We start from the raw sequence: 22,948 nt of genomic DNA, 5'->3' as shown, positions 1-22,948 counted from the left end.
ATACTAAGCACACCGCCATCTTCACAGCCTTCTGTAGATCTTTTCCTTTCCAAAACACTGCATTTCTGACTAACAGAAACCTGAAGTCTTCAAGTTTTCCTACAACTTCTTTGTGCTTCTGATTTACCTTTAAGATCTCCTTTCCCTGAAGGCACACCACTCACATGTGCACAGATCTGCACCTTCGGGTTACTTCCAGAGGCACTTGGTTATGACAACTGTGATGCAGTGGCACAGGCTGCCCAGGGACGTGGTGGAGTCACTGTCCCTGGAGGTGCTCAAGAACCATGGAGATGTGGCACTGAGGGATGTGGTCAGCAGGCACAGTGGGATGGGTTGGGGCTGGACATGATGATCTTAAAGGTCTTTTCCAACATGAATGATTCTATGACCAGGTAGCTCCTGTGAGTATTGTTCTTCCCAGTAACCCTGCAGAGCTAACTGCAGACACTTATCAAGCCCAGTTGTTTCGCTCAACCTGAGGACAACTATTTGTCCTTGAATGCAAGCACAGAGCATCTTGCTGATTCTACTACAATTACAGCAAATAGTAGCTCATGAATACTTACACAAGTGAAACAACAGCTGAAAATACATTTGAAAACTAATGTAGACTAACAGACTATGTAAAAACAAAAATGAACACCTGCATTTCAGAGGCTGGTTCTATCAGAAAATAATGCAGCAGCACTGTCAAGATAGAACAGAAGTTACAAAGCCTGGATGTTTTCCACTTGCAAATTATTTTGTACAAATCTTGTCTGAAGAATGCTTTATTATTACATAAAGAAAACCTGAAAGTTGTCAGTCACTGGTATGCAATTTGTACATTCACCCCTTGTGCAGTTTGAGATCTGTACAGGAATGTGAAGATGTGACACTGTCACACCACAGTGTAGACAAGCAATACAACCAAAGATTAAAAATAAAGATTAAAAAGAGGAAAAAGGCAATATTTCTTTTTTACTGCTGGAACAAGAACATCTGATAATCAGATGATGCCTGTGCACCCCACACTAACTACAATCCCCCTCCAGCTTCGCAGTGTTTATCAGGCACTGCACTTCTCCTGCTGCTTAATTCCTTGTGTCTGCCAGGACTGTGCTCCTCCCCAGCTGCTACTGGGTGCTGTGGTCATCCCTTTGTATACACTCAACTCATTCAACAGCATTAACTTCCACTTTGTGACTAATTCCTATTTTAAAAAAAGATAGTTTCAGGAGGACAAACTTCTGAAATGGCATCTGCTTTACCTTCTGTAACTGAGACAGACACTTCCATGCAACTAACGATAAACAGCATAACAAAAGGACACAAAGTTTCATCTCAGATGATCCAAAATTTAAAATTAATAATAAAACAAAGGTGTTTAAGCCTTCTCGAAAGCCTATGCAGTCCTTTTTCCCCTCCCCACAACCAGCTCAAATGCAAGCTGTCAGGAGCCTGACTTCACATGAATAGCTTCAGACTCACAGAGCAGGTCCATCATTAAAGAACTGAATGCAGGTGATGGTTTGCACGTAGTCTTAAAGCCTTAGCGAGCAAATATTCCATTACCAAGGGGCAGTATGAACCAGAAGATGTTTTCTCATTTATTTTGTCACTTTCAATTCTTGAAGACTTCCTGATAAAATCAGTGTAGATCTTAACAGCCCTTTAAGACTGTCAATGACTTCCCAGTGCTGTGCAATTAGAGAGGACTCCTCTTCTGTCACCAGATGAAGGGAAAGGTTTTTCACTTACCCTGTGAAAACCCATGATGGAGCAACTCTATTGGGACCGGAATCCTCATGAGCCCCTCTCCATTTCTGACCCTTTAGCATGTTATCAGCCTGCAGGACTGAGAGCAGTGGAGAGCTTTTTTCATTAGAAGCACAAAGATTACTCAGTAGAGATTGTAAAGCACATTACTGGCCTTTTTTTTTCTTCTCAGATATGAGCATCATACACCAGCAGAGACAAAGTTCTCAAGTTTCTCATCTGCTGCAGCCTCAAAGCTTTGTGGCAGTAACAAACTGCCACAGACCGTCTACAGACCCACAGTCCTAACAAAATGAGGGAAGGAGTCTTCCCTCAAAAAGGTTTTCCCAAAAGAAGGCCCTCAGTCATCCAATTAACAATACATCTCACTCCTTTTCAAAGGTGATGTATATTTTCCTATCTTTGGGACAGAGGTTTGGAATACTAATCCCTAACTGAGAGCAAGAGGCATTTATAAGTCATTTGCACTCTTTCCTTCCCCTAGTGAGCCACCTCAGTTCATGGCATAATTAGCAACAATAACTTTATTGCTGAGTTGAAAGCTGTTCAGAGTCAGGACTCATATGGCTCCAGCTGGCACACGATACTGATAAAAAAAATACACTTAAGAATCCAAGCATGGGATGATCATGGGAGATCACTTCCAACTCTACTGTGCTTAAGCAAGTGCAGAACAGAAACACTGTCACAATGGTAAGTGAAAATGTCTGACCAGGAACAGCTCTAATACAGCTGGAAGGGAGGAGATGGTCCCTGTAGCTGAACAATAACTGTAGTAATCACTCATCATCTTTGCCACTTCAGAGTTTACCAAGATAGGACAGAAGGTAAAGAATACTCATTGAGTAAAATTTGGGGCACCAAAGCTTCTAAAAGTTAGAAAAGGCATTTATTTAACACCTGGGATCCAGGTGTATATCTTATAAAATGGAGACAGTTCTACAAAGCTCCTTGATTTATGACATCACTGTGCTGACCTACTACCTGAAGGTGCTGATTACCAGGTAACAAGCAGGCACTAGGCCTGGGCCTAAGCTTTTGCTGAGCTTTCAAAGAATTTAGGAACTCAGCTCTATTTCCTATCTCAGACAATTACAAGCAGCTACACTTTTTAAAATTAAGATTATAAACCTAAATCAACTTTAACATATTGCCACTCATATATCAATTTCAACAGTGTTAGGTGACCATCCCCCAAAACTGAAGCAAATAGTTAACTCAAAATCAGCCCGTATGAATGTCTGACAAAAGAAACATTCTTTCAAATGTGTAAAAGCAGTAATACATGTTGTGATAGTCAGACTTCTCCCCCCTTCAATAAGACCTTCTTAAATAGCATGTGATTTAGATTATTTAATCCTCAGTGTCTCCATACTCCAAAGACAGTTCTTAAACAATTTCAATGAATGTTAACTTGTTCAAGTAATATGCTTTGGCCCCACTTTCACTGAAATCACTCCTTTCTTTTTCATCTGCTCTTTATCAAAAACCCAACAGTAAGAACGTATGAGGTCAGGAAAATATAGTCTTTCAAAGAACTGTTAAGCCTGTGTACAGGGATAGCTTTGGAAGCTTTCTCCTTGCTCCCCAACAGCTTAGTTATGTCCACCTACTAGAAAAAGAGGGCACCTTCTCATCATTCTGCAAGCTTTATATGATTGTTATTGAGATATCCTGGCAAGTATTCTAAAAATGGTACAGTGTCATGATCAGCACTATGAAATGTCATAATCATCAGTTTGATTCAGTTGTCTTCAGTCCACTTCTCTACTTGTACAGTGTGCAACATTAAAGAACAAACATCATGTATCTCTAGACATCGATGGACAGATTTCACAATAGCATTCAGAAATTTAAATCAGAAATTGTGTAAGTGTTGCCAAAATGCCACCCCAGTTCTAGCAGACTGCTTTATTATCCAGTGACAATTTTACTAAAACAAAGAAAAAAACACAAACAAAAAACAGCTCAACCCTTTAACAATTGTTACAGTTGGCGTCAAATATGGTGCTGGTGTCAATGTTTGCCAAAGTTGAATTACCCCATTTATTTATAAAATATCTTGTACCTCGCTGCAACCAAAACCACTTTACAGGACTTGTTTTACCAGTACTGCATTGAAACTGCGTTTTGACTCCAACTCCTGGTGAACGAGGATGACTTAAAACTAAGCTGAAGGACTGAATAATGAATGTAACCACCAAAACAAATTTGTAAACACTCAGAAATTATCATCAGCTTTCCCTTCCCTCCAAATTCTCTGTGGATACGGAGAACAAACTGTGTGCCATGTTAGAACATAAAATCCCATGGAAAATGAATTGGAATTTATGCACATTATCATCCATGAATGTTACAGTCTCTGCAGTTACACTCTATGTAAGGTATTTCGTTTTCTTTATCAAATCTTTCAAAGGAAAGGCAAAAATGAGTGGTGAAACAAAGGATTACGGAATTAGCAGTCAGTAAAGTGTTTGAGAATTTTAGTATTGAATGTAGGAGATTCTTCCATGAAGTTCCATAAATAAATGGTGGCAACATGTATATATTGCAATTTTATTTCATTCGCTCAAACAAAACGTTAGCATGTAAGAAATTTAAAATGACACAATATGGTAAAAATAGCAGAGAATGAACTGAGAAACTAAAAAGAAGGTAAACCTAAATGCATGAAAATTCAACATTCATTAGTGATCATCTTCAGTTTTCGATTGACACTTGATGCTTGATAACTTTTTAAAACAATGAACTGGAAATTATGACTGTCTGAAGAGATTTCAGCACCAGCACTAAGATTTTTACATTCAGTTTGTTTGTGGTTGACTTGTTAGCCACTTGTATATAGTACAGGTTTATCACAGATTAGATCACAGTGTTGAGGAAAGCAACGCTTTCCTGGAATCAGAAAGGATCCCCTAAACTGTCCTCAGTTTAAGACATCCATTATACAAAAGCACAGAACCACCACAATATGGTTATCAAAGAACTTAGTTACCAGTAGGCAAAATAACCTTAGCTTCTGTAGCTCATTTTCAATACTGAAATCTCTGGAAATGGTGCAACTGTCAGTATGACAGGAAATGTTTACAATAATCTTTAATTCAATCAGATTTTCTGGAAAGAACCAATTCAGCAACTTGGGATTATAGAAAGTATGTATGTAGAAGCAGCACGAAAGAAGACATCTGTTCCTTTTCTTTTGAACAGAAATCATGTTAATTTTAGACCAAGGCACAAAACGTTTAGTGCATAAGCCAGTTCCTTGCACAACCTAGTCGCTTCTCGTTTAATTTTGGACCACTTATATCCATTCACACTATCCCACTAAGCTACTCCTCAACGCTCCTAAAAACAAACCCAACATGATTTCTGACAAGGGTAAACTTCCTTAATGCTGAAAATGTCCGTGTAAAACAAAGTTACAATAACAAAGATGAAAATGCCTCCTCTTATTTTGAGAAAAACAGTACTTTACAAGGTTACTACGGGTTTTTTAATGCCTCCAAGAAATGCATGCAGAAAAAGTTTCTTTTTTTTAAAAATGGTTTCATGAATTGAATTAGGCAATATTTCCACTGTAGTCTTCCCTCAGAATCTGAAAAAAAGAAATGTTTGGAGAAAAAAATCCAACTTAAGCCTTTCTAAACCAGTAAGTGCTGTTTTGCTTTGGTGTTCAGCACTTAAGACTGCATGTTATTGAAAGCATTTGCCCACGGGATGGAGCTGCACATGCTTTTATGCTGAAGCATTATTCTCTCCAAAAGTTGCAAGTAAACTTTTGTTTCAGATCAGCACAGACCACAAAGTAAACATGGCACTGTTACGGCTCAGAAAAACTGACAGTGCAAAGGAAAGGGGGAGATTTCAATCCGCATTATTTTTCCAAAACACTACAGGTCCAATTCACAGGAATTCTATGCCACCAAATTGCACTGAGTCAAAAAAAATCTGAAAACCTGGGGAAACAGAAGGGTGGCATCCTCCCTGAAAATAATTCTCAAATTACTGACTGAAACCAATGGTACAGCACTGCTGTTTTTCAGTTTGGATTGTGTGGAACAACTGTTTTTGTTGGTGGTGGTTTTGGTAGGGTTTTTTTTTTCCCCTTTTTTTTTTTTTTCTTTTGGAAGGAAGGTGGTAGATAAATTAGAAGGAGAGATTTACTGTGATCTGATGCTCCATCTTTCTAATGTAACTAACTGCTGTCTTGTTTGATAAACCAATCAGAAAAGGAGTCTCAGAAAACAGTGAAGCAGAGGGTCATGGTAAAAAGGTAAAGAATAACGCACTTGTACAGGTGCATCCTCAGTAATTTAGATGTCTAAATGTTTGTTCTCTCATCAAAAAATGAGTTAGATTCTCATGGGAGTTTCAGAACCATTATGGAAGTGTTACTGAATTTCAAATACAAAACTGGAAAAAAGAAGATACAAAAAAGAATTAAGTACCTGGCTCCATTAACATGGTTACTGATAAAGTCACATTTTCCTCATTATTACACATGCATGTAAGATGAAGAAAAAGTGTAGAAAGTAATAAAAACGTGTCACCTTCCCCCTCCCTCATCCCACATTTTCCTGGGCATAAATTAAGCCTTAAAAATGAAAAGGCTACTTAATATCTGTGACATGCAATTTTTTTTTTTTAATTAAAAAGCTGTGTTGTGTTACATTACAAAAATGTCCACATGCATAAATCTAAAAAAAGCCCAAAAATCTACTGTAAATCTACAACATACTAATGATTTACATTTGACTGCTGATTTGCTTTATGTAGAAGTCTTAGATTTGGTAAAGCATTGTAACAATGTAGGAAGGCATCTACATCTTTAAACTCTGGACTGCAATTGCTTTTCTTTTTTTCCTATAAAATTGCATGAAGGCTAACTAGAGAGGCTTCCTATCATAAAATTCCAAAATCTTCACAAGTGAACACTGTCTAGGTCATTCACTTACAAATATTGCCCTTTAAAAGTACATATTTCTAATTGTTCCATATTTTGTGAACTGAACTTACACACATCTGATCTTTTAAATTATTCATGGAAACATCAGATATGATAGGAAGACAAACCTGAGATACATTTGAAGTACAACAGTATAACTTGCTAAATCCTTCATTAATAAAGAAAACCTCTCTGAAAAGCCTTCCCAAGCTTTTCCCTGTTGTTTTTTTTTTCTTTAACAACAAATTCTGAAACATGTGCAATTTTATTTTGACATGAGTATACTTCAAAGCACTGTGATCTTGTCTGAAAGGTGTAGGAATTTCTGCACAATCATTACAGTAACCTTAAGACTCTTTTCCACCCTGCTGTAAAGGTCAGAAAAAAGCTGCAAACCAGGAGGGAAATAGCATATCACCAGAGTGATGCGTCTGAAGCTTTTCAGAATATGATGTTTCTCCCTCCTTCCAAGTGTCTGTTTCCATTTTCTTCTAACAGCTCACAAACGTAGTCAGTTTTATACCAAGTTAAAGAGTCACATCGGCTTAGTACTAGTCCCTCTATGCAGTATTCGACTTGCTCAGTTCCTGCCTGATAGCTACAGAGAAAGAGAAATAAACAAATCATACACTTTAGAACAAGGAAGAAAGCCAGCATACATAACTAGCTTCTTAAAGAAGGCTCAGCCTTCTAAAACAGTCACAGAAAGTGAATAATCACATGTAATGTAGCTTCACATGGTTAAAGGCGTGTGTAATTCTCAGCTGGGCAGTGCCCTTCTCCAAATCTCTCTCTTGCTGGAGATATCAAGCAGCATGTGTGTGGGCTTATTTGGTGTTACTTTAAGGAGAGCCTCTGGGCTGCACATTATCTGCATCATATTGTCCATTTGGCTGGAGTAAGCAGCATAGTCAAAATATTAATAGAGAAAATTCTTTTATAGAACAGTCAGTGACTGAAGTATATGGGAAGGCACTGCACTGTCTATTGTCCCACGCCAGTCAGCTCTTTCTACCACATCAGCTGATGACATTTGCTATTTTACCAGCACAATACCATTTGCAAATGACCTTTCTCATACTCAGGTTTGGTACATTTCACAAGGAAAAAGAAATCTAACTAAAATGTTAAAAAACACCACTACAGCTTACATATAGTTTTATTTTCTACTTGATTCGTGGATGTATGGAACATTCTTTCTAAATAATTTCCCATGACTACAGAAGACAACTTAATATCTTCTTCTAAAAATAAAAAACTGTGAACGTTCTTTTATCTGAATCTCATGTTGAAGACTGAGCATGAGGAGTATAGAAGGTGGAAACACAGCCACTGCCTGAACATTGTCAGTTTTGAAATATACAATCCAGTAGCTCTGGGGTATTTTGATTATAGAAATAGCCAATCTACAATCGCACGATATTAATGATAACTGCAAATGATTCAAATACAGCACATATTCAAAAGAGAACGCTTGGTGCTAATGCACTCTTTGCTTCTGCACAGCCTTTGCTTTTTTCTCCCTCTTTTTTAGGGAACTGTCTTGTCTAAAACTGTGAGCCTTTTTTTCCTCCCACATTTCCTCTCCCTGTTCCTTTGAGATGGTGGAGTGAGAGTGGTACTGTGGAGTTCAACTAACTTTCACAGTGAAACCACCACAGGCACAATTGAAAGAATGTCAACAGATAGCAAACTTACATTTACCAATACTGAATTCTCAGAACAGAAACCAGAAACAAATTAAGACTGCATTTCTATTTGCTCTGAGACTCAACGATAACAAACTGATACTTACCATCAATGAGTTCTTCCTTTAATTTTGTTAACTCCTTCCTCATTTCATCTAAAATATCCTGCGACATAAGAGTAATAGATTAGCTTTCTAACCTTTAGTTTTTTACTAAGAGAAATCCAAAATTATTTCAGCCTTCAATAAGCCTTTAACCATTCTGAAGTTTATATTCCACAATCTTAAAAGTTCATCTCCCAAACCTGAAACATGCCTACAACATTTTTACTGCAGGTAAAATTAAAAAGTAGATATATGTGTAGAAGTCCTATAAATTGATTCGAGTAGTGCTCACTAAGAAAGAGAACTAGTTAAGATAGAATACTGCACTAGCATAATTGCTAAATAAATTTTTTTAAAAAGGGCAGAAGAAAATATTCAAAGAAAAACAGGCAACAAGTTAATCCCAGCCACAAACTGGAATTTGACATAATCATCAAATCAATTGTCAAATGCTATCATTAATTTTTCTACAGCCTTCTCTAAAACTGATTTGGGACAAGTATTTTCTGAAACTGCTTTTGAAACCAGAGTGGGAAGCATGGTCTGTTTCTGAGGAGTACTCTGTCACATCCTGGCCAAATCAGTAATCATCAGTTAACTCATCCAGAAGATTTCAGACTCAATACTCAACTCTCTTTTCAGCCTTCCAGTGTGATAAGAATATCAGTGTGCAATACTAGACATTTTTGAGGTGTTCCTCAAACACACATGCATGAACTCAGTCTCCAAGTGACAGCAACAATCAAAGCTTAGGAGGTACCCTCTCCCAATTTACAGAGCCCTGCATATGGTGGGTACAGTTGCAATCCTCCCACTGAAGAACAGATGTGCCAACATGCTACCATAAAACCAACAAACATGGAAAGCCAATGTGTGAACTACTTCACAGCAACTGCCCATTTTGTCTCAAGACAAAACAATCAAGCAGTTTGATTCAGACAGCCAGAAACCTGGGACATCTGAGAGCTTTATGAGATTTATATAGACTTAAACTCAAAAGAACCATGGGCAACAATCAAATCATCCAGACTGCTAACTGCAAGCTGTAGCACAAGTGTCAAAAATCCTCCTGAGTACCTGCTGTACCTCTAGAACAGACACCAGAATCCCAGATCTGTATGCAGCCTAAAAAGATTATAAGATAAAGATGTCTCCCCTTAGGACAACAGCAAAGAAAAAAAAAACAACAATCAGATTTGCACTGAGATTGTGCAGATCTTTTTTACCTTTTGCATGGAATAGTTATTGAAAAAATAGGAAACTGCATTTCCTTGTGAAAGACTGAAAAATCTCAGAGGATTTTTTGTGCTAATATCAGCAGTAATTTTTTGACCTGGAAAGAATGAACTGAACACCCGAAATATTGGTAGATGCTGTATGAAGCAGCACAGACAAAAAAACACAGCAGAATTAACTGGAGAATGAAAGACACCTTAAAGAAATGTTCTTGGATCAACATCATCCTAATGTCCCAGATATCAACTAGTCTCAAAAGAGAAAATTGATTTAATCATCCACAATTAGCAAAGACGATCATCTTACCTTGAAGGCAAACTTGGTAACTTAAAGAACAAAGATAAGTTATATCCAGTTGCTCGTGTGAAAGATTCTATTAGGAGCTCACCCACCCTACCATGGAAGGTCTCGGTCAGACTAAGTACCAGTGATGTTAACTCATATCTCCTGTCCTAAGTGACAGATCTGTTGCTGAGGTTTTTGTTGCACAGATTACTGTTTCCAGAAGTTTTCCAAACCATTATGTAACATTTCACTAGCCTAACAGCAGTGAAATTTTTTCTTCAGAAAAAGCTCTTTTCTGCTGATAGTCAATGTATCTACAGAAAAGGTGGTGTCATGGAAGCTGTTTCACTGCCAAGTGACAGGACAAGTGCTCAAGCCTGATACTTCTCCTAGAACTGCTCCATTGGCTTTGGATTGTTTGTTTCGAGAGAGAAAAGGAGATGTTATCAAACCAAACTGTTTTCCCTGTGACTACCCATGATGTCAACACCACTTTGTACGCTGTGTAATGCAAAAGCTGGAACAAGCATCTGGGAGAAAATAACAGGGCTGTGTAAGCAGGCATTATACAATTAGTGTTCCTAAGAGTACTAGCATAATTTTCTCTCATTTTCAGGTAAAGTAACTACTAAGTAATCATAGAAATTCGAAACTAGTTAGTAAGACAGTACAAATCTGGTATTTGAAAGCAACAAGTCCTAATGCCCAGGTTTTCCTTCTGTATGCATACCTGCTTCAATCTGTCATAATCTAGACCTTCTGACTGTACTCCATTGGCACTGGGTTGCCCCGCTGTTGTAGATTTTGGTCTGCAGTACAAAAACAAATCAGTGAATTACTGGTCATCTATCTTTAAGGTATATATAATTCTTCATCAAGGTTACTAATATTAATTCATCAAAGCAATATTAAATAACCAGAATGAAAAAAAAGTGGAAAAAAAATCAGTTAGACCCAAAACACCACGCAGAATGGGAATCAACAACTAAGAACATCTTCCACACACTGTAAACATTGATTACCATAGGAATAGATTATTAGTTGAAAACAATAGCAGACATATTTCACTATCAGTGGTTTCTGATTTCTTATAATGTATATGAAAAACTGATCCCCTTATCAAATACTTATATTTTTCCCCTTTTAAACTACTTAGTTATTTCAGAAGAGGCTCTCTCCAAGAAGCATTCCCTCTAACCACTACACACTGATGCTGCAAACTAAAAAACATGCTGTGGCATCACCCGGAAGAACAAGACTGAATAACCTCATCTAATTCCATCTCTGAGCAGAAGCCTGGCTTCCAAATCTTCCTTCCAACCTATATTAGTTCATGAATCATTTTCTAAAGATTCTGTGAACAAATATTTAAATATTTTAACAGCAGCAGGTTTAACCATATAATATTTCAGATGATGTGCTCATTTTCTGGTCTATGAAATGTTTAGGTTATATAATACTCTGAGACTTTAAATTTGCTTACAGAGATCATTTTGCATTGTTAAAACACAGAATTCCAGAATAAGAGAATTCTCAATCATGTCATTTCTGTTTTCCTAATCTCTTCCATTTGCCCAATGTGCAACTCCCAAACGCATGTACTTACTACATTTTCAAAGGCAGAGATGGAAGCTAGGTGCTAACAGCAGGAATGGCTATCTAAAGCAGGGTTGAATGATGGCATGGGACAAGAGGAGGAAAAATGTTCTGTCATCCCGAATTACTTTTTACATCCTGTCTAACAGTCATTGTTAGTCTGCAAAACGTTAAACAAAAAAACATTTAGAAGAACTGCTGGCAGTTAATTTCAAGATGCTCCCCCAACTTTAGAATTACCTTAGTATGTTATGTTTAAGGAAGGATAAGGTATTAGTAGAATAAACTGGGATCTATTCCACTGTCCATGTATGTAGCATCACTGAACAAAAAAAAAATCCTAGTCTAAGCCCAGTTTCTCATTCAGAAATTCTTACACAGGAAGAAATCAAACACTGCCATTTTGAAGATTTGTTTCCTGTGCAATCTTATTGGTTCAGGTGGAAGTTGATCAGTGGATCAGCAAAAAGATAAACCAGCAGGAAAGGTATGGTTCTGCAGCTTATTTTCTTTCACACTTTTTTTTTTCCCAGAATACAGCAAAACATGGTGAACATAAGCAGCATATTCACTGCTTTAAAAATACCTAATTAAATGGAAAAAATAATTTAGCTAGCAGACAAGCTGTGCTCTCACCCAGAAGAAAACAAAGTGAACCTCTTTATATTTTTAAAACAAAATCAATACCTTCAGGTGTCACTCACTACATATGAAATAGCCTAATTATACTATTTTTTCTAACACTAACAGAATGTCTTGATGATTTAAAGTCTGACAGATTTTCTTATTTGCTAACCAAAAGAACAATTCAAGCGCGACTCGCAACCATTACACTAAATGACACTAAATTGTCATTTTGGTACTATAAAAACTTTCCCAGGTTTGCATTCTCCTCCTTTTACCTCTTATTGATTCTTTGTGTTAAAAAAAGAGAGAGAGAAACAACATGGAACACAAAAGTTGCAAGATCTGGCACTATTCTATCACAAATTCATAGCTATCAACTAATACTGGTGACGTGACATTTCACATTTATACACCTGAATCCATCCACGCTGTTAAACAAAAGGACCCCTGTGCAGACAGGTCAGTGGTAGACATCTCTCAGCAGTCTTGTTTATTTCATGCTTATTTCTGCGCCCTGAAAAGTTACTTATGTGCAGTTTAGAGGCACCAGCACTGGAGAAAACTGCCAACAGTTAACCAAACAAAACAGAGCCAGCAGAAGCAACATTTAACTGTTCCTCCACTGCTGGACTTTGCATTGAGGCAGACAGATGCAGGAACATCTCATGTTGTTATACAAGCTCTGTTCCTCAGGTGGGATCAGATCAGTAAACACAAGTTGTAAAACAGACATTGCTAACATTACTTGAGTTGAAACACACTGAAATGAAATATATGATCCACTGATTAAGATGGAAATTGAAAGATAATGTAACTTTACAGTAGAAACAGCTGGAAAATAGATTTCACCCTCTAGCCACCAGAAGATCTACAGTGTATGCTAATGCTATGAAAACAAACCACAGTTTGAAACCTTTTACAAAAATCTTAAGGTGCTGACAGTGCTAAGTTCCTTATGAAAGAAATCCTTGCTAAAAAAAAGATAAATATTTATCTCTCTATCAAGACGGGAACTTTGTCAGTTGATGCCTCATCACATATCTGACTTTCAGAATACTACTTCTGCAGTTAATGTGACAGTTCAAACACTGTCTGACTCCAGACAAAACTGCATGAACTTTTCAGATTCTTGGTATGTTGTTGCTGATGATTAACCATCATTTTGTTCCCATATACAACAGTATTACACCATTTACTGAACTACACTGAAAAACCCACCACAATAACAAAAAATCCCCTACAATCCATTTTCTCCCAAATGCAATCAAACAACAAGGATCTATTACTCTTCTGCTTCAGATCTCTACAAGAACAAGATACATCTGCCAATTGTACACTATCTACTCCTACAAGTATCTGTCAAGAGGCTCAACAGGTAAACACCTTTATAAACCGTCACTCAGTTGTAGGAACATATTCAACTTTCTCTTTGTGAGAAGTCTTGCAAGACTTCATTTAACCAAACACAGAAGACCATCATTTGTGAACTAGTAATTACTTGTCAGTCAAATCTGCCTTCCCCCTGCCCAAATTATCCTTTTTTTCCTTCTTCTGTTTGCTCAGAGAGAGATAAATGGCAAATGCAGCTGCCATTAAGACAGACATTAGCTATGAATATTAGTAAATAGAACATCTCAATCATTAGCCCTAAGATGGCTACACAGCTCTCCCATGTGGTTTTTCATAGCATCGCCTAGCAGGACAGTGAAGCAATCTTCATAGTCCCTAAAGCATCTTAAACCAAACATGCAAGATAAAGATGACATTCCGTGCCAACATGCAGAATACACCACCCAAGAGAAGTAGCTAGAAGTTGAACTTTTCATACAAAAGATGAAGTATTCACCACACTGAGTGCTCTGATGAAAAACAAAGCTGGAATTTGACTGAATAATTTAAAGGGACTCTATAAGAATTTTAAGTGTGGAAAGCTTTTAAAACCCAAAGGCTTTCAATGTCAGTATTTTATGACTACTGCTACAGAAACTGGTATTTACAGCTTAGAAATATACAATGATATTTTAAAGTGTGTGAATATTGCCCTGAAAGAAAGAACATTTTGTATTTAAAGAGTCTTTTATTCTTTCACATGCATAGGTCAGGTAAAATCTATTTGTTACCCTTATTTAATCTGTGGCAAGCAGAAATGAAAAGTCACTTGGAAGACTGACTGCTATTCCCATAGATCTAAACTAACATTTCTGAAAAGCTCCTTCTCAAAATATTGCAGGTTGCCCAAATCACGGCACACCCAACAGAAATTTATAACCTCATAGGTGAATAGCAGAAATCCAGTATTTACTATGAATTCTAAATTGGTTCTTAAATAACCTCAATTTGCCTGTGGAACCACCTCTTTTAATCATTCCAAAAGAGAGTTCAACCGGAAAGTCAAAATGTGGGACCCAATAATGTGGTGATTACCAATCGATGTACAAAAAGTCCAACCCTGGATTGCTCATAACAGTTATTACAAAGTCTCAAGTCCCAACAGGATGATACCTGTTTAATGAATCATAGAACCTGTTTTCAGAAACGAGGTTTTTCCATGGAGATTCCCGTCTATGAGGGGGGGAGAAACACTACCTTAACAAGCTATAATAGAACTTCATCATGTTCAGTTTTAAAACCTTGAATACAATGGAGTCTCATTATGTTCCAAGAGTTTTATATTGAATGTACCAAGAAATGTGAAAAACACATAGCTCAAGTCTTAAAAATCTGTGCTAGAAAAAAAAGCGCTACTTTTAAGTAGGATAGCATCTATTTCAAAATATTTAGAACACTCATTCTGAATCACAAATCCTTTATTGTCTAGTTGTTTGGAAGCTCTCAAAAGAAAACTCTGATTATTTGCCAGTAACCCCTGGCAAAGACCACATTCTCTCTGTTTAGTTCAGAAACAAGTTTTCTAGGCTAACAGGTGAAAGATATTCCCTTTCTGGCAAGTTCTAAGTAGCACTATGCTTTCACTAATTAACTCAAGGAATTTTTAACCACCTGTTTCTCAAGTTAGGCATGTAAACTGTAGAAAATTTTGAGAATGATGCAAAGATAATTCAGAGAGACTTCTATTAATACCTTTTTCTTTCCTCAGTCCATGAAGGAATCCTCAGCCTGGCACAGTAAACTAAGCACTGCCTAGAAAACTTTACCAGCAATTCTAAAATGTATGCTATAGCACCTACTGGTAGGTTGTGACAGCACTGGAAAGCAATAATGATATTCGATCAACAAGGAATTGTTAATTTAAGTGCTTATGGAGAATACATTAACCGAGGCTCAATCTGCATTCTATCTGCTTGGAGAGATTTTCTTAAAGTATGTGAAGTAGTCTTGAAATATCTGTAATTTCTTCTACGTCAGAAAACCTTTTAAAACAGACTACAGTAACCTCCCCATTTAACCAACTGGAAAAAAAAAAAAAAAAAAAACAGAGAAATAGGCTGCATGCAATAGTTTAATAGGAACTAAAGGTGTAAGGACAGGCCAAATGAAGAGAGAAAACCATCCTGGACTTCCCAAAACAATCTGATAAGGAAAGTTGCCCTATTTATTAATCACATTGCTTTCCCTTCAATTATATATACACAGAACCTACGTCCAAAGAGTCAAATCAGCAATGTCTCAAATACTATGAAATCTAAAATACTCTCTCTAGGATTCCTTTCACAAGTTCTTTTTTTTTCTGTAGTAAGTTTCCCCTCCACACAATGCTTTTATACCTCTATGTGCTTGAAAATAAGAGAGCTCTGTTAAAGCATGCAAGATCTACCAGGGTGGGGAGTAGCTGGAAGAAATCAAGTCAAGGCTTGTAAAGCAGTATAGCAGAGTGGACATCACTAAAGTTGTCAGCTTCAAGCTCAGAGATACTATAAGTTACTGGACTATAATACACACAGAAATAGGAAGGAGAAAAGCTATTCAGTAGATCTATTACTGAACATACAAATGATAGCACTGAACTTGGTTTCCATTGCAGAAAATTTCAGACTTAATGTAAGGAAATGGAAAGAATTAAAACATTTGTGTAGACAAAGATAGACCATAGCAATTGTTAAGTAATCTTCTGGCTTTTCACTTTTACTACCAAAATTTCACTTGTCAGCATTCCTCAAAAGCAATACTTTATACTTAGTTAACACTGCCAGAAGCAGTTTCACAGTAGCACTCTTCAACCCATAAATCTTGCTTTAATACTAGTAAGATGATTCTTTTCTTGCTACTTCAGCATAAGATCTTTAGCAGCATGAGCAAGAACAGCAAACATATCTTTTTAGATAGCTACATGTATGAAAAAGGAGTACCTGGATATAACAGGCGACTTGCTTCCATTTACTGTATTTGTTCTTTCCCAAGGCTTTCTCGTTAGTTCTGTCAAAAAAAAAGATTAAACATTGTTGTCTTCTGTTTATTGTATAAATATGTGAGAAAAGTAGCTGGCAAAGTCAATCTTTTGTTTGTTTAAAATTACACTGCTTTAGTTCCTTTACACTAAGCTACCTCATCTTGCTTTAATCCTACAGCCATTTATGTTGTGGTAGCACCTTTATTTCTCTCTTCAGCTCTGAGCACTGTAAATGCCTCTTGAGTCTTAAACCAGCTGGAAGATAGTCTGCCTTACTTCATATATTTTATTGCCTTAGATGTGAAACATTGAATTTTGGAACCATAACCAGTCAATTCCAGACACTGGCTGAGTATGTTTTTAAACTAAGAGTTTTCCTAGCATGTTAACAAATTATGTAACAACAATTCAGTGTCAGTTTCAATAAAGCAACACACAACTTCACAGAACTAGAATATCTTTTGGCAGCAAGATATTTATTTACCAAAGTCTGTTCCTAAAAAAGATGAGACTTGAGTTCCAATGCATAATTTCCTCTTTCAAAACAAGACTCAAAATTAACTCAATTTTAACTCAAAAGAAGTGCATTTTATACATGAATCCAGAAAGCTATTAGCTTACCTACCACAACGTGATACTGGACAAGGTTTTACTGAGCATCTCTACTACTCTACATGGGCAGCTTATTCAATGAAGGTCAAGTATGCTGTTACACTTTGTGAGACAGGACTTTTGGGCCTAGTCTACAGATGGAGTAATCTGTATTCAAGTTTAAAATGATCCTTCCATCTTTATACAAACTAATGCTTCACTTTCCATTACAAAGCCTGTTTTTAGTTTTTCAGAATCCTCTCCAAGAAACTTTGACCCAATCACTAAAATTATTACAGCAACATAAAGTAATGTGTGAAAGCTAGCTTAACTGAACAGTTTTGTTTCTCAACTCCAGTCAGAAATAACAGCAAAAACAGGGCAAACAGTTCAATTAAGTACTGCTTATTGTGCATTACTGCGCAGTAAATGAGATTTTTGCCCTTCCTCATGACATAGCTCTTACCACAAAGGTTTGATTTCTTATGGGTCAGGTTTTATTCCTTGTATTGTTCAACTCTGCTTAAGCTGGGCAAGCTGAGAGGCATAAATATCCGATCTGTGTCTCATATAAACCAGGAAGTTATCTTGAATTCCACAAAAACAAGAAGAAGAGTATTTGAACTACAGAATTGCACTTGAATAGTCTGTGGCCAGCCAACTACATGCTGCAAATGCTACTAATAGGTCTCAGGCTTTATTGATTTGCTATACCACACTTCAGGACTTCTCCTGCCTTGGAGCTCTTTTTGCTGTATTTGCAAGATTATCTGAGGAAGCTTTCACCATGGCCACAACCTGCCCAATGATGGGAATTATTACCCAGCTGGAATAGCAAAAGTATTCAAGCTTCACATGTCTGTAGCCTCCTGTATAGTTCTGAGCTTGTTTTGTTTCCGTTACCTAACATGTTTTAACTTACACAGTTGCATAAAGCTAAATAAAATGTGTTTATTCTCCCACAAGGAATATACAACTTGCAGAGATGGACTAACAAGTCTAATCATGTCATAACTCTCCCTGTAAGCAACAAAAGAGAGTGTAACTCCTTAAAAGAGCTAAGACATATAAAAATACAGCCAAAGAGATCCAAGCTCAAAACAGCAGAAATTTCTCCCCTTTCAACATCATACTCCTCGTGACAATGGATTTGGAACACTGGTAGCTCACAGCACAATACATAGGAAAGGCAAGCTCAACACCTAGGAGTAAATATAAGTCTGTGCATAACAATTTCAATCATACTGTTAATGGTAATTAGACATAATTACACAATTAGACCAAGCACTCATATGCTGCAACTGAAAAAACAGTAATTGTTTAATGTTTTAGCAGCCTACTCAAATTAACACTAGAAGCACTGTCGTGACTGATCTACTGTTCAGACTGCTTAGCATATAGTTGATATGACTAGAAAGTTCTCCATAAAGAAACACTACATAGAGCATCTAAAAATCACCACAGTTCATAACTTGTCATTCCTTACTCAAAGATACAAAATTCAAAAATAACCACCACTCTATAACTCCACCAAAAAGGGCAGAGAAAGGATTCATCTTCACGTTGGTATTCTCATACATCAGTTTCACTCAATTCCTCCACCTGGCAGCCCTGCTATTTCTATCTGTCCTCAAGTTTCTGGAAAGCCAACCAAGCAAGACAGACACTCTTCTTCCTTACACATACAACTCTTAAATACATTTCTATCTTTTGGCAACATTGTGACTAGGTTTTTCTATTCCTACACTTCAGACAACAGGCTCCTCTGAAAGGCCAACTTTAACCATCATGCTAGCCACTATGACATTCTCATCCCCTCACCAATCCCTACTTCTGCAGCAAAACCCTTTCACCAAAGGCTTCTCTACCAAGAGTAGACTACTTTGGTAGCATGACAAATTCCACGATGTGAGGGAATGGGGACAGAGATGGCAATATCCTTGTATTTAAATTCATGATAGTAGCAATGAGCCTATTGCTCTAAAAGGCAATCCACTTTTCCCTAAAAATTTAGGATACTCATTTCTAAACATCTCACTTGGAAGATTCTGCATTTCATTCTCGTCTACCAATTAAACTTTCTTCAAACATGATTTATATTACCTTGCTCCCTAGTACATTGTTGCAATTATGTTTTTAAATTTTTGATCCTCTTAAACATTTAATAGACATGTTCCAATGATGAAGCATGCCATTATCAGAATATTTTATATCATCACGAAATGAAGTGGAATCTGTCCTCTGTGATGGAACAGTCACATGTCTGGATGCATTTGATATTTCCAAAAAGTTTGGAGGGGCTTGTTATCATAACAATCAAAGAAGCCACTTCCACTGTTCCTGATTTCCCCCTTTTGGCCTATATTATTAGAAACAGTATTCCAAAATGAGACAATTTTCCCAAGATTAATATCTCTGCCTCAATAGAGCAAATTCCAAAGGTGAAAAAGAAATCAAGTTTTCCATCTTTTCATTTTAAAGTCATTTATTGCCTTACAATCTCACTTCTTTAGAAGACCTGCTGTATCACAATAGTAACTGTTTTCTCATTATTTCCATTAAGGCAGCACATACTTAGCTCCCGTCTCTTCCTTTTATCTCAAAGACAGTGGTTACCTGGAACTTGTTCACCCTACAACAATGGTTTTCAACGTTAAGGCTTGCAAAACTCTGAGTGGGCTTAATTATCTACTGAAGAAACATACACATGGGCAAGCAATCAACAAGAAGTTGAAGCATACTGAATGTTGGTGTATGGCACATTCCTCCCTCTTTGTAGGCACAGTGGGTGGTGTCCAGGGAAGCTAATGTTTAAGAAGGTACTACTGAAGGACAGGAAAAAAAAACACTGTATTACAAAGACTTGAGTGACATCCAAGTATTTACAGTATTCATTCTGATAATACATATCGATTGACTACAGAACACTCAATATAAGTTTTCCTTAAAGACTGCAGCAGAAACATAGACTGCACAGTTCCTAACTCTGCCACAATCATGTATCAACAGAAGAACTGTGCTTAAAGAATTTCTACACCACGTTACTACATCTAGAACAGACTTACAGGACTGAATCTTTACTGAACTACCTGTAATTGGTAACTGTTACATATGATTGTAAAAGTTTTCATTCAGGTCAGACGTAGAATCAAAATAGCAACCCAGTGTGTTTTTTACATGACTGAAAAGACAGCTTGCATTCACGTTCACTGCTGTTTCCACGCACCAGCCTCACAGGTTAGACACAGAAGGCTACTATATTAAACACAGTGCTTTCAGTAGATGTCATTCTACAGCAAAATGCCAGTTAGTGGTCATGAGGTAAGTAGCAGACTCCAAAAGTGCAACACAGTTGATTGAGATTTATCTTTAAATTAGTATTAAGAGTTGCAGATTTCACAAATCTATGCTACTTACCAGGTGTACTTGTTGAAGAAGCCTTAGAGGTTGAAGACTCTGATTCTTCCTGATTAAATGGAAAGAAAAAGGATGAAGAAGGGAGGCAGGAGTGAGTGGCAGAGAGAAAAAATACTTTTGACTCTTGTGAATTTAGCAAATGAATCTCAACTGTTCAATATTTAAAACAATTTTCATAGAGATTTAATGGTGCTGCTCAGTAATGTTACATACGAGCACAGAATTCACAAAACAATGTATATTAGTATGGTAAAATATGGATTAACTTGTGTGCAATAGGATCTTTTTCAAATATCAAGTAACGTGAAGTAGATACAATTTCTAACTCACAGTTTTATCTTCTTTCTGCTCTGGTTCTGTTGATCCCTTTTCAGCAATTCTTCTCCTGTAAGCAGAGACAAAAGTTACCAAGATCATCATGGCTTTAAGATGAAAGGGTGTAGCTCACTGTAATTAAAGATATCTAGATATCATGCTGTTTATAATTAACGTTAAACAACTTTCAAAATGTTCTCAGGGACAAAGCCCTCTTGCCAAAGTGATTTTGCAATTCCTTATCCTTTTGAAATGTGTAGCTCCTACTGCTGCACAAAGACTTGTAGAGAAGAAAAGTACTCACTTGTACTTGAGTATAAACAGCTATTGACAAAACGTTCTCAATTTCACAAAACATCCACATGAGCATACAGATGTCTGTTTGATCTTTAGCTGGCTGAAAACAGACACCAAAATCCTACCTCTAAGATGAGTACACAGCTCCAGCACAGAAACTGTTACTTGCCTCCTGGCCAGCAGGGCACTCATTTCTTCCATTAAGCCACTGCCTCCCAAGGGAAGCGGCCCATTTCCACGACCACTGTCTGTTTTAGATGGAGCAGAGCCACCTCCTCCACTTGAACTGGAGGAGTCTTCACCCTTTGTAAAACACAAAATACGTGCAAATGAAGTTGTAGCTGACAATGATATAAGCTGGCATATTAGAAAGCAAAGCTGGCACATTAGAGAGAAACAGTTGCATAAGGAATACAAAGCAGTACATCCTGTAACGCTTTTTTAATAACGAATTAAGCCTATTTTACACTGCTATTAATCTGAAATAAAAACCACAGCCAGATCAGGAACACAGAACTTAGAAATACAAGTTAGAAAAAGAAACAAAATAATTGCATTTACCCGTGATACTTTCCTAAGCTTGGCTCCAGCAAGTGCAGCTGCTAGTCCAGTTAGAGGGCGATTTTCTTCAGACACAAATCCAGCTGAAAATCCCGAAGCAGGAAGGGGGGGAGCAGGAGGTGGGAGGGGAACTGTGGGAGCTTGGCTGGGAAGCGGAGGAGGTGGTGGTGGTGGTGGAGGCCCTGATGAAGGGAGAGGTGGCGGTGGTGGCGGTGGGCCGGGAGGTGGTGGGGCTGCTACTGAGGCCTGGGCTGGGCCTGGGGGCAATGGAGGTGGGGGTGGAGGTGCAGGGGGTCCTTGGACAACACCTAGTGCCAAAGAGAAAAAAAACAGTCTATAGTGAGGATATTGAAGATTATTCATTTGCCATACAGTTCTTCGTATATAAGAAGTTAATACCAGTATCTTTTCCTTTTTTAATAGGCAAGGGGAGACCATTCTTACTAATGCACTGGAAGTATTACATAGCACGCTGTAAGAGACAAGACAATTTCAGAGCCATTTAAAAACAATAAGCCTCCAGTCAGGTTTTGTGCTGCAACCAAGAACCTTCTGAAGGGAAACAGGCAAAGCTTTTATAATCAAATAAGTAAGAATACAATACCGCAGAAGAAATGCATTAGTTCTCGAAATAGGGCTGAACAGAAAATGACTTCTCATTTTATCATCATCATTTAACACACCATCCAAGCATGTGAACCCTGGAAATGTGCGAGTTCCAACACCAGTTTCTAAGCCTGCATAGAAGTCTTTCCTCTAAAAAATACCTCAGACATCAACTTCAATAACTAAACACAAACACTAATTAGTGAGTTAGAAGACTGACATTTTAAGCTGACGAAGACAAGCTTCTCCATTTTTTATTTATGAGTCCTTTAATCTTTTAAATTCACACTGATATGCAATACAAAATACGTTTCGAAGAAAGAATATTCTGATTACTGTTGAACTGTTTATATTATAGGAACAATTTCAGAGCCAATGATTAAGAAAACAGCCCCACACATTCTTTCTGCTCCCTCATTCAACTACAGAACTGCAGTCTCAAGGCAGGAATTACACATGTAAGACTGCCTGGCTTCCTAATATGCTAATGATCCCTGTGTACATTCAAACACATTTTAAACTCTTTAGCAGTCACTCACCATCCAAGTACCTGCTTTCATTCCATAATAAA

At 37.3% G+C, this 22,948-nt stretch overlaps 1 protein-coding gene and 1 long non-coding RNA gene across 13 annotated transcripts in view; one reads left to right on the top strand and one right to left on the bottom strand.

The window, feature by feature from the left end:
- Positions 1-4,227: 4,227 nt before the first annotated feature.
- ENAH (ENAH actin regulator) overlaps positions 4,228-22,948 on the bottom strand; it is a 106,526-nt gene continuing 87,805 nt past the window's right edge. For 9 of the 12 annotated variants that reach the window (XM_090134979.1, XM_090134978.1, XM_090134985.1 and 6 more), the window contains 9 exons: positions 21,772-22,079; positions 21,380-21,513; positions 20,929-20,983; positions 20,599-20,647; positions 16,550-16,616; positions 14,745-14,804; positions 10,750-10,828; positions 8,502-8,559; positions 4,228-7,304 (listed from right to left, as the gene is read on the bottom strand). In XM_090134979.1, coding sequence (XP_089991105.1) covers positions 7,267-7,304; positions 8,502-8,559; positions 10,750-10,828; positions 14,745-14,804; positions 16,550-16,616; positions 20,599-20,647; positions 20,929-20,983; positions 21,380-21,513; positions 21,772-22,079 — 848 coding nt within the window. In that variant the 3' untranslated portion in view covers positions 4,228-7,266. The remainder of the gene's footprint in view (positions 7,305-8,501; positions 8,560-10,749; positions 10,829-14,744; positions 14,805-16,549; positions 16,617-20,598; positions 20,648-20,928; positions 20,984-21,379; positions 21,514-21,771; positions 22,080-22,948) is intronic. The other 3 variants (XM_090134981.1, XM_090134987.1, XM_090134989.1) reach the window with 1 other exon arrangement.
- On the top strand, positions 10,840-16,526 carry LOC149918867 (uncharacterized). Its single transcript, XR_016463997.1, has 3 exons — positions 10,840-12,102; positions 13,542-13,617; positions 15,340-16,526. It is a non-coding gene; the product is annotated as an uncharacterized LOC149918867 (long non-coding RNA).

This window comes from Phasianus colchicus, chromosome 2 (assembly GCF_987193195.1).
Source record: "Phasianus colchicus chromosome 2, bPhaCol1.hap1.1, whole genome shotgun sequence".
In the NCBI taxonomy this organism is placed as follows: Eukaryota; Metazoa; Chordata; class Aves; order Galliformes; family Phasianidae; genus Phasianus; species Phasianus colchicus.
Note: the sequence above shows the minus strand (reverse complement) of the source record. Positions and strands in the feature narration are given on the sequence as shown.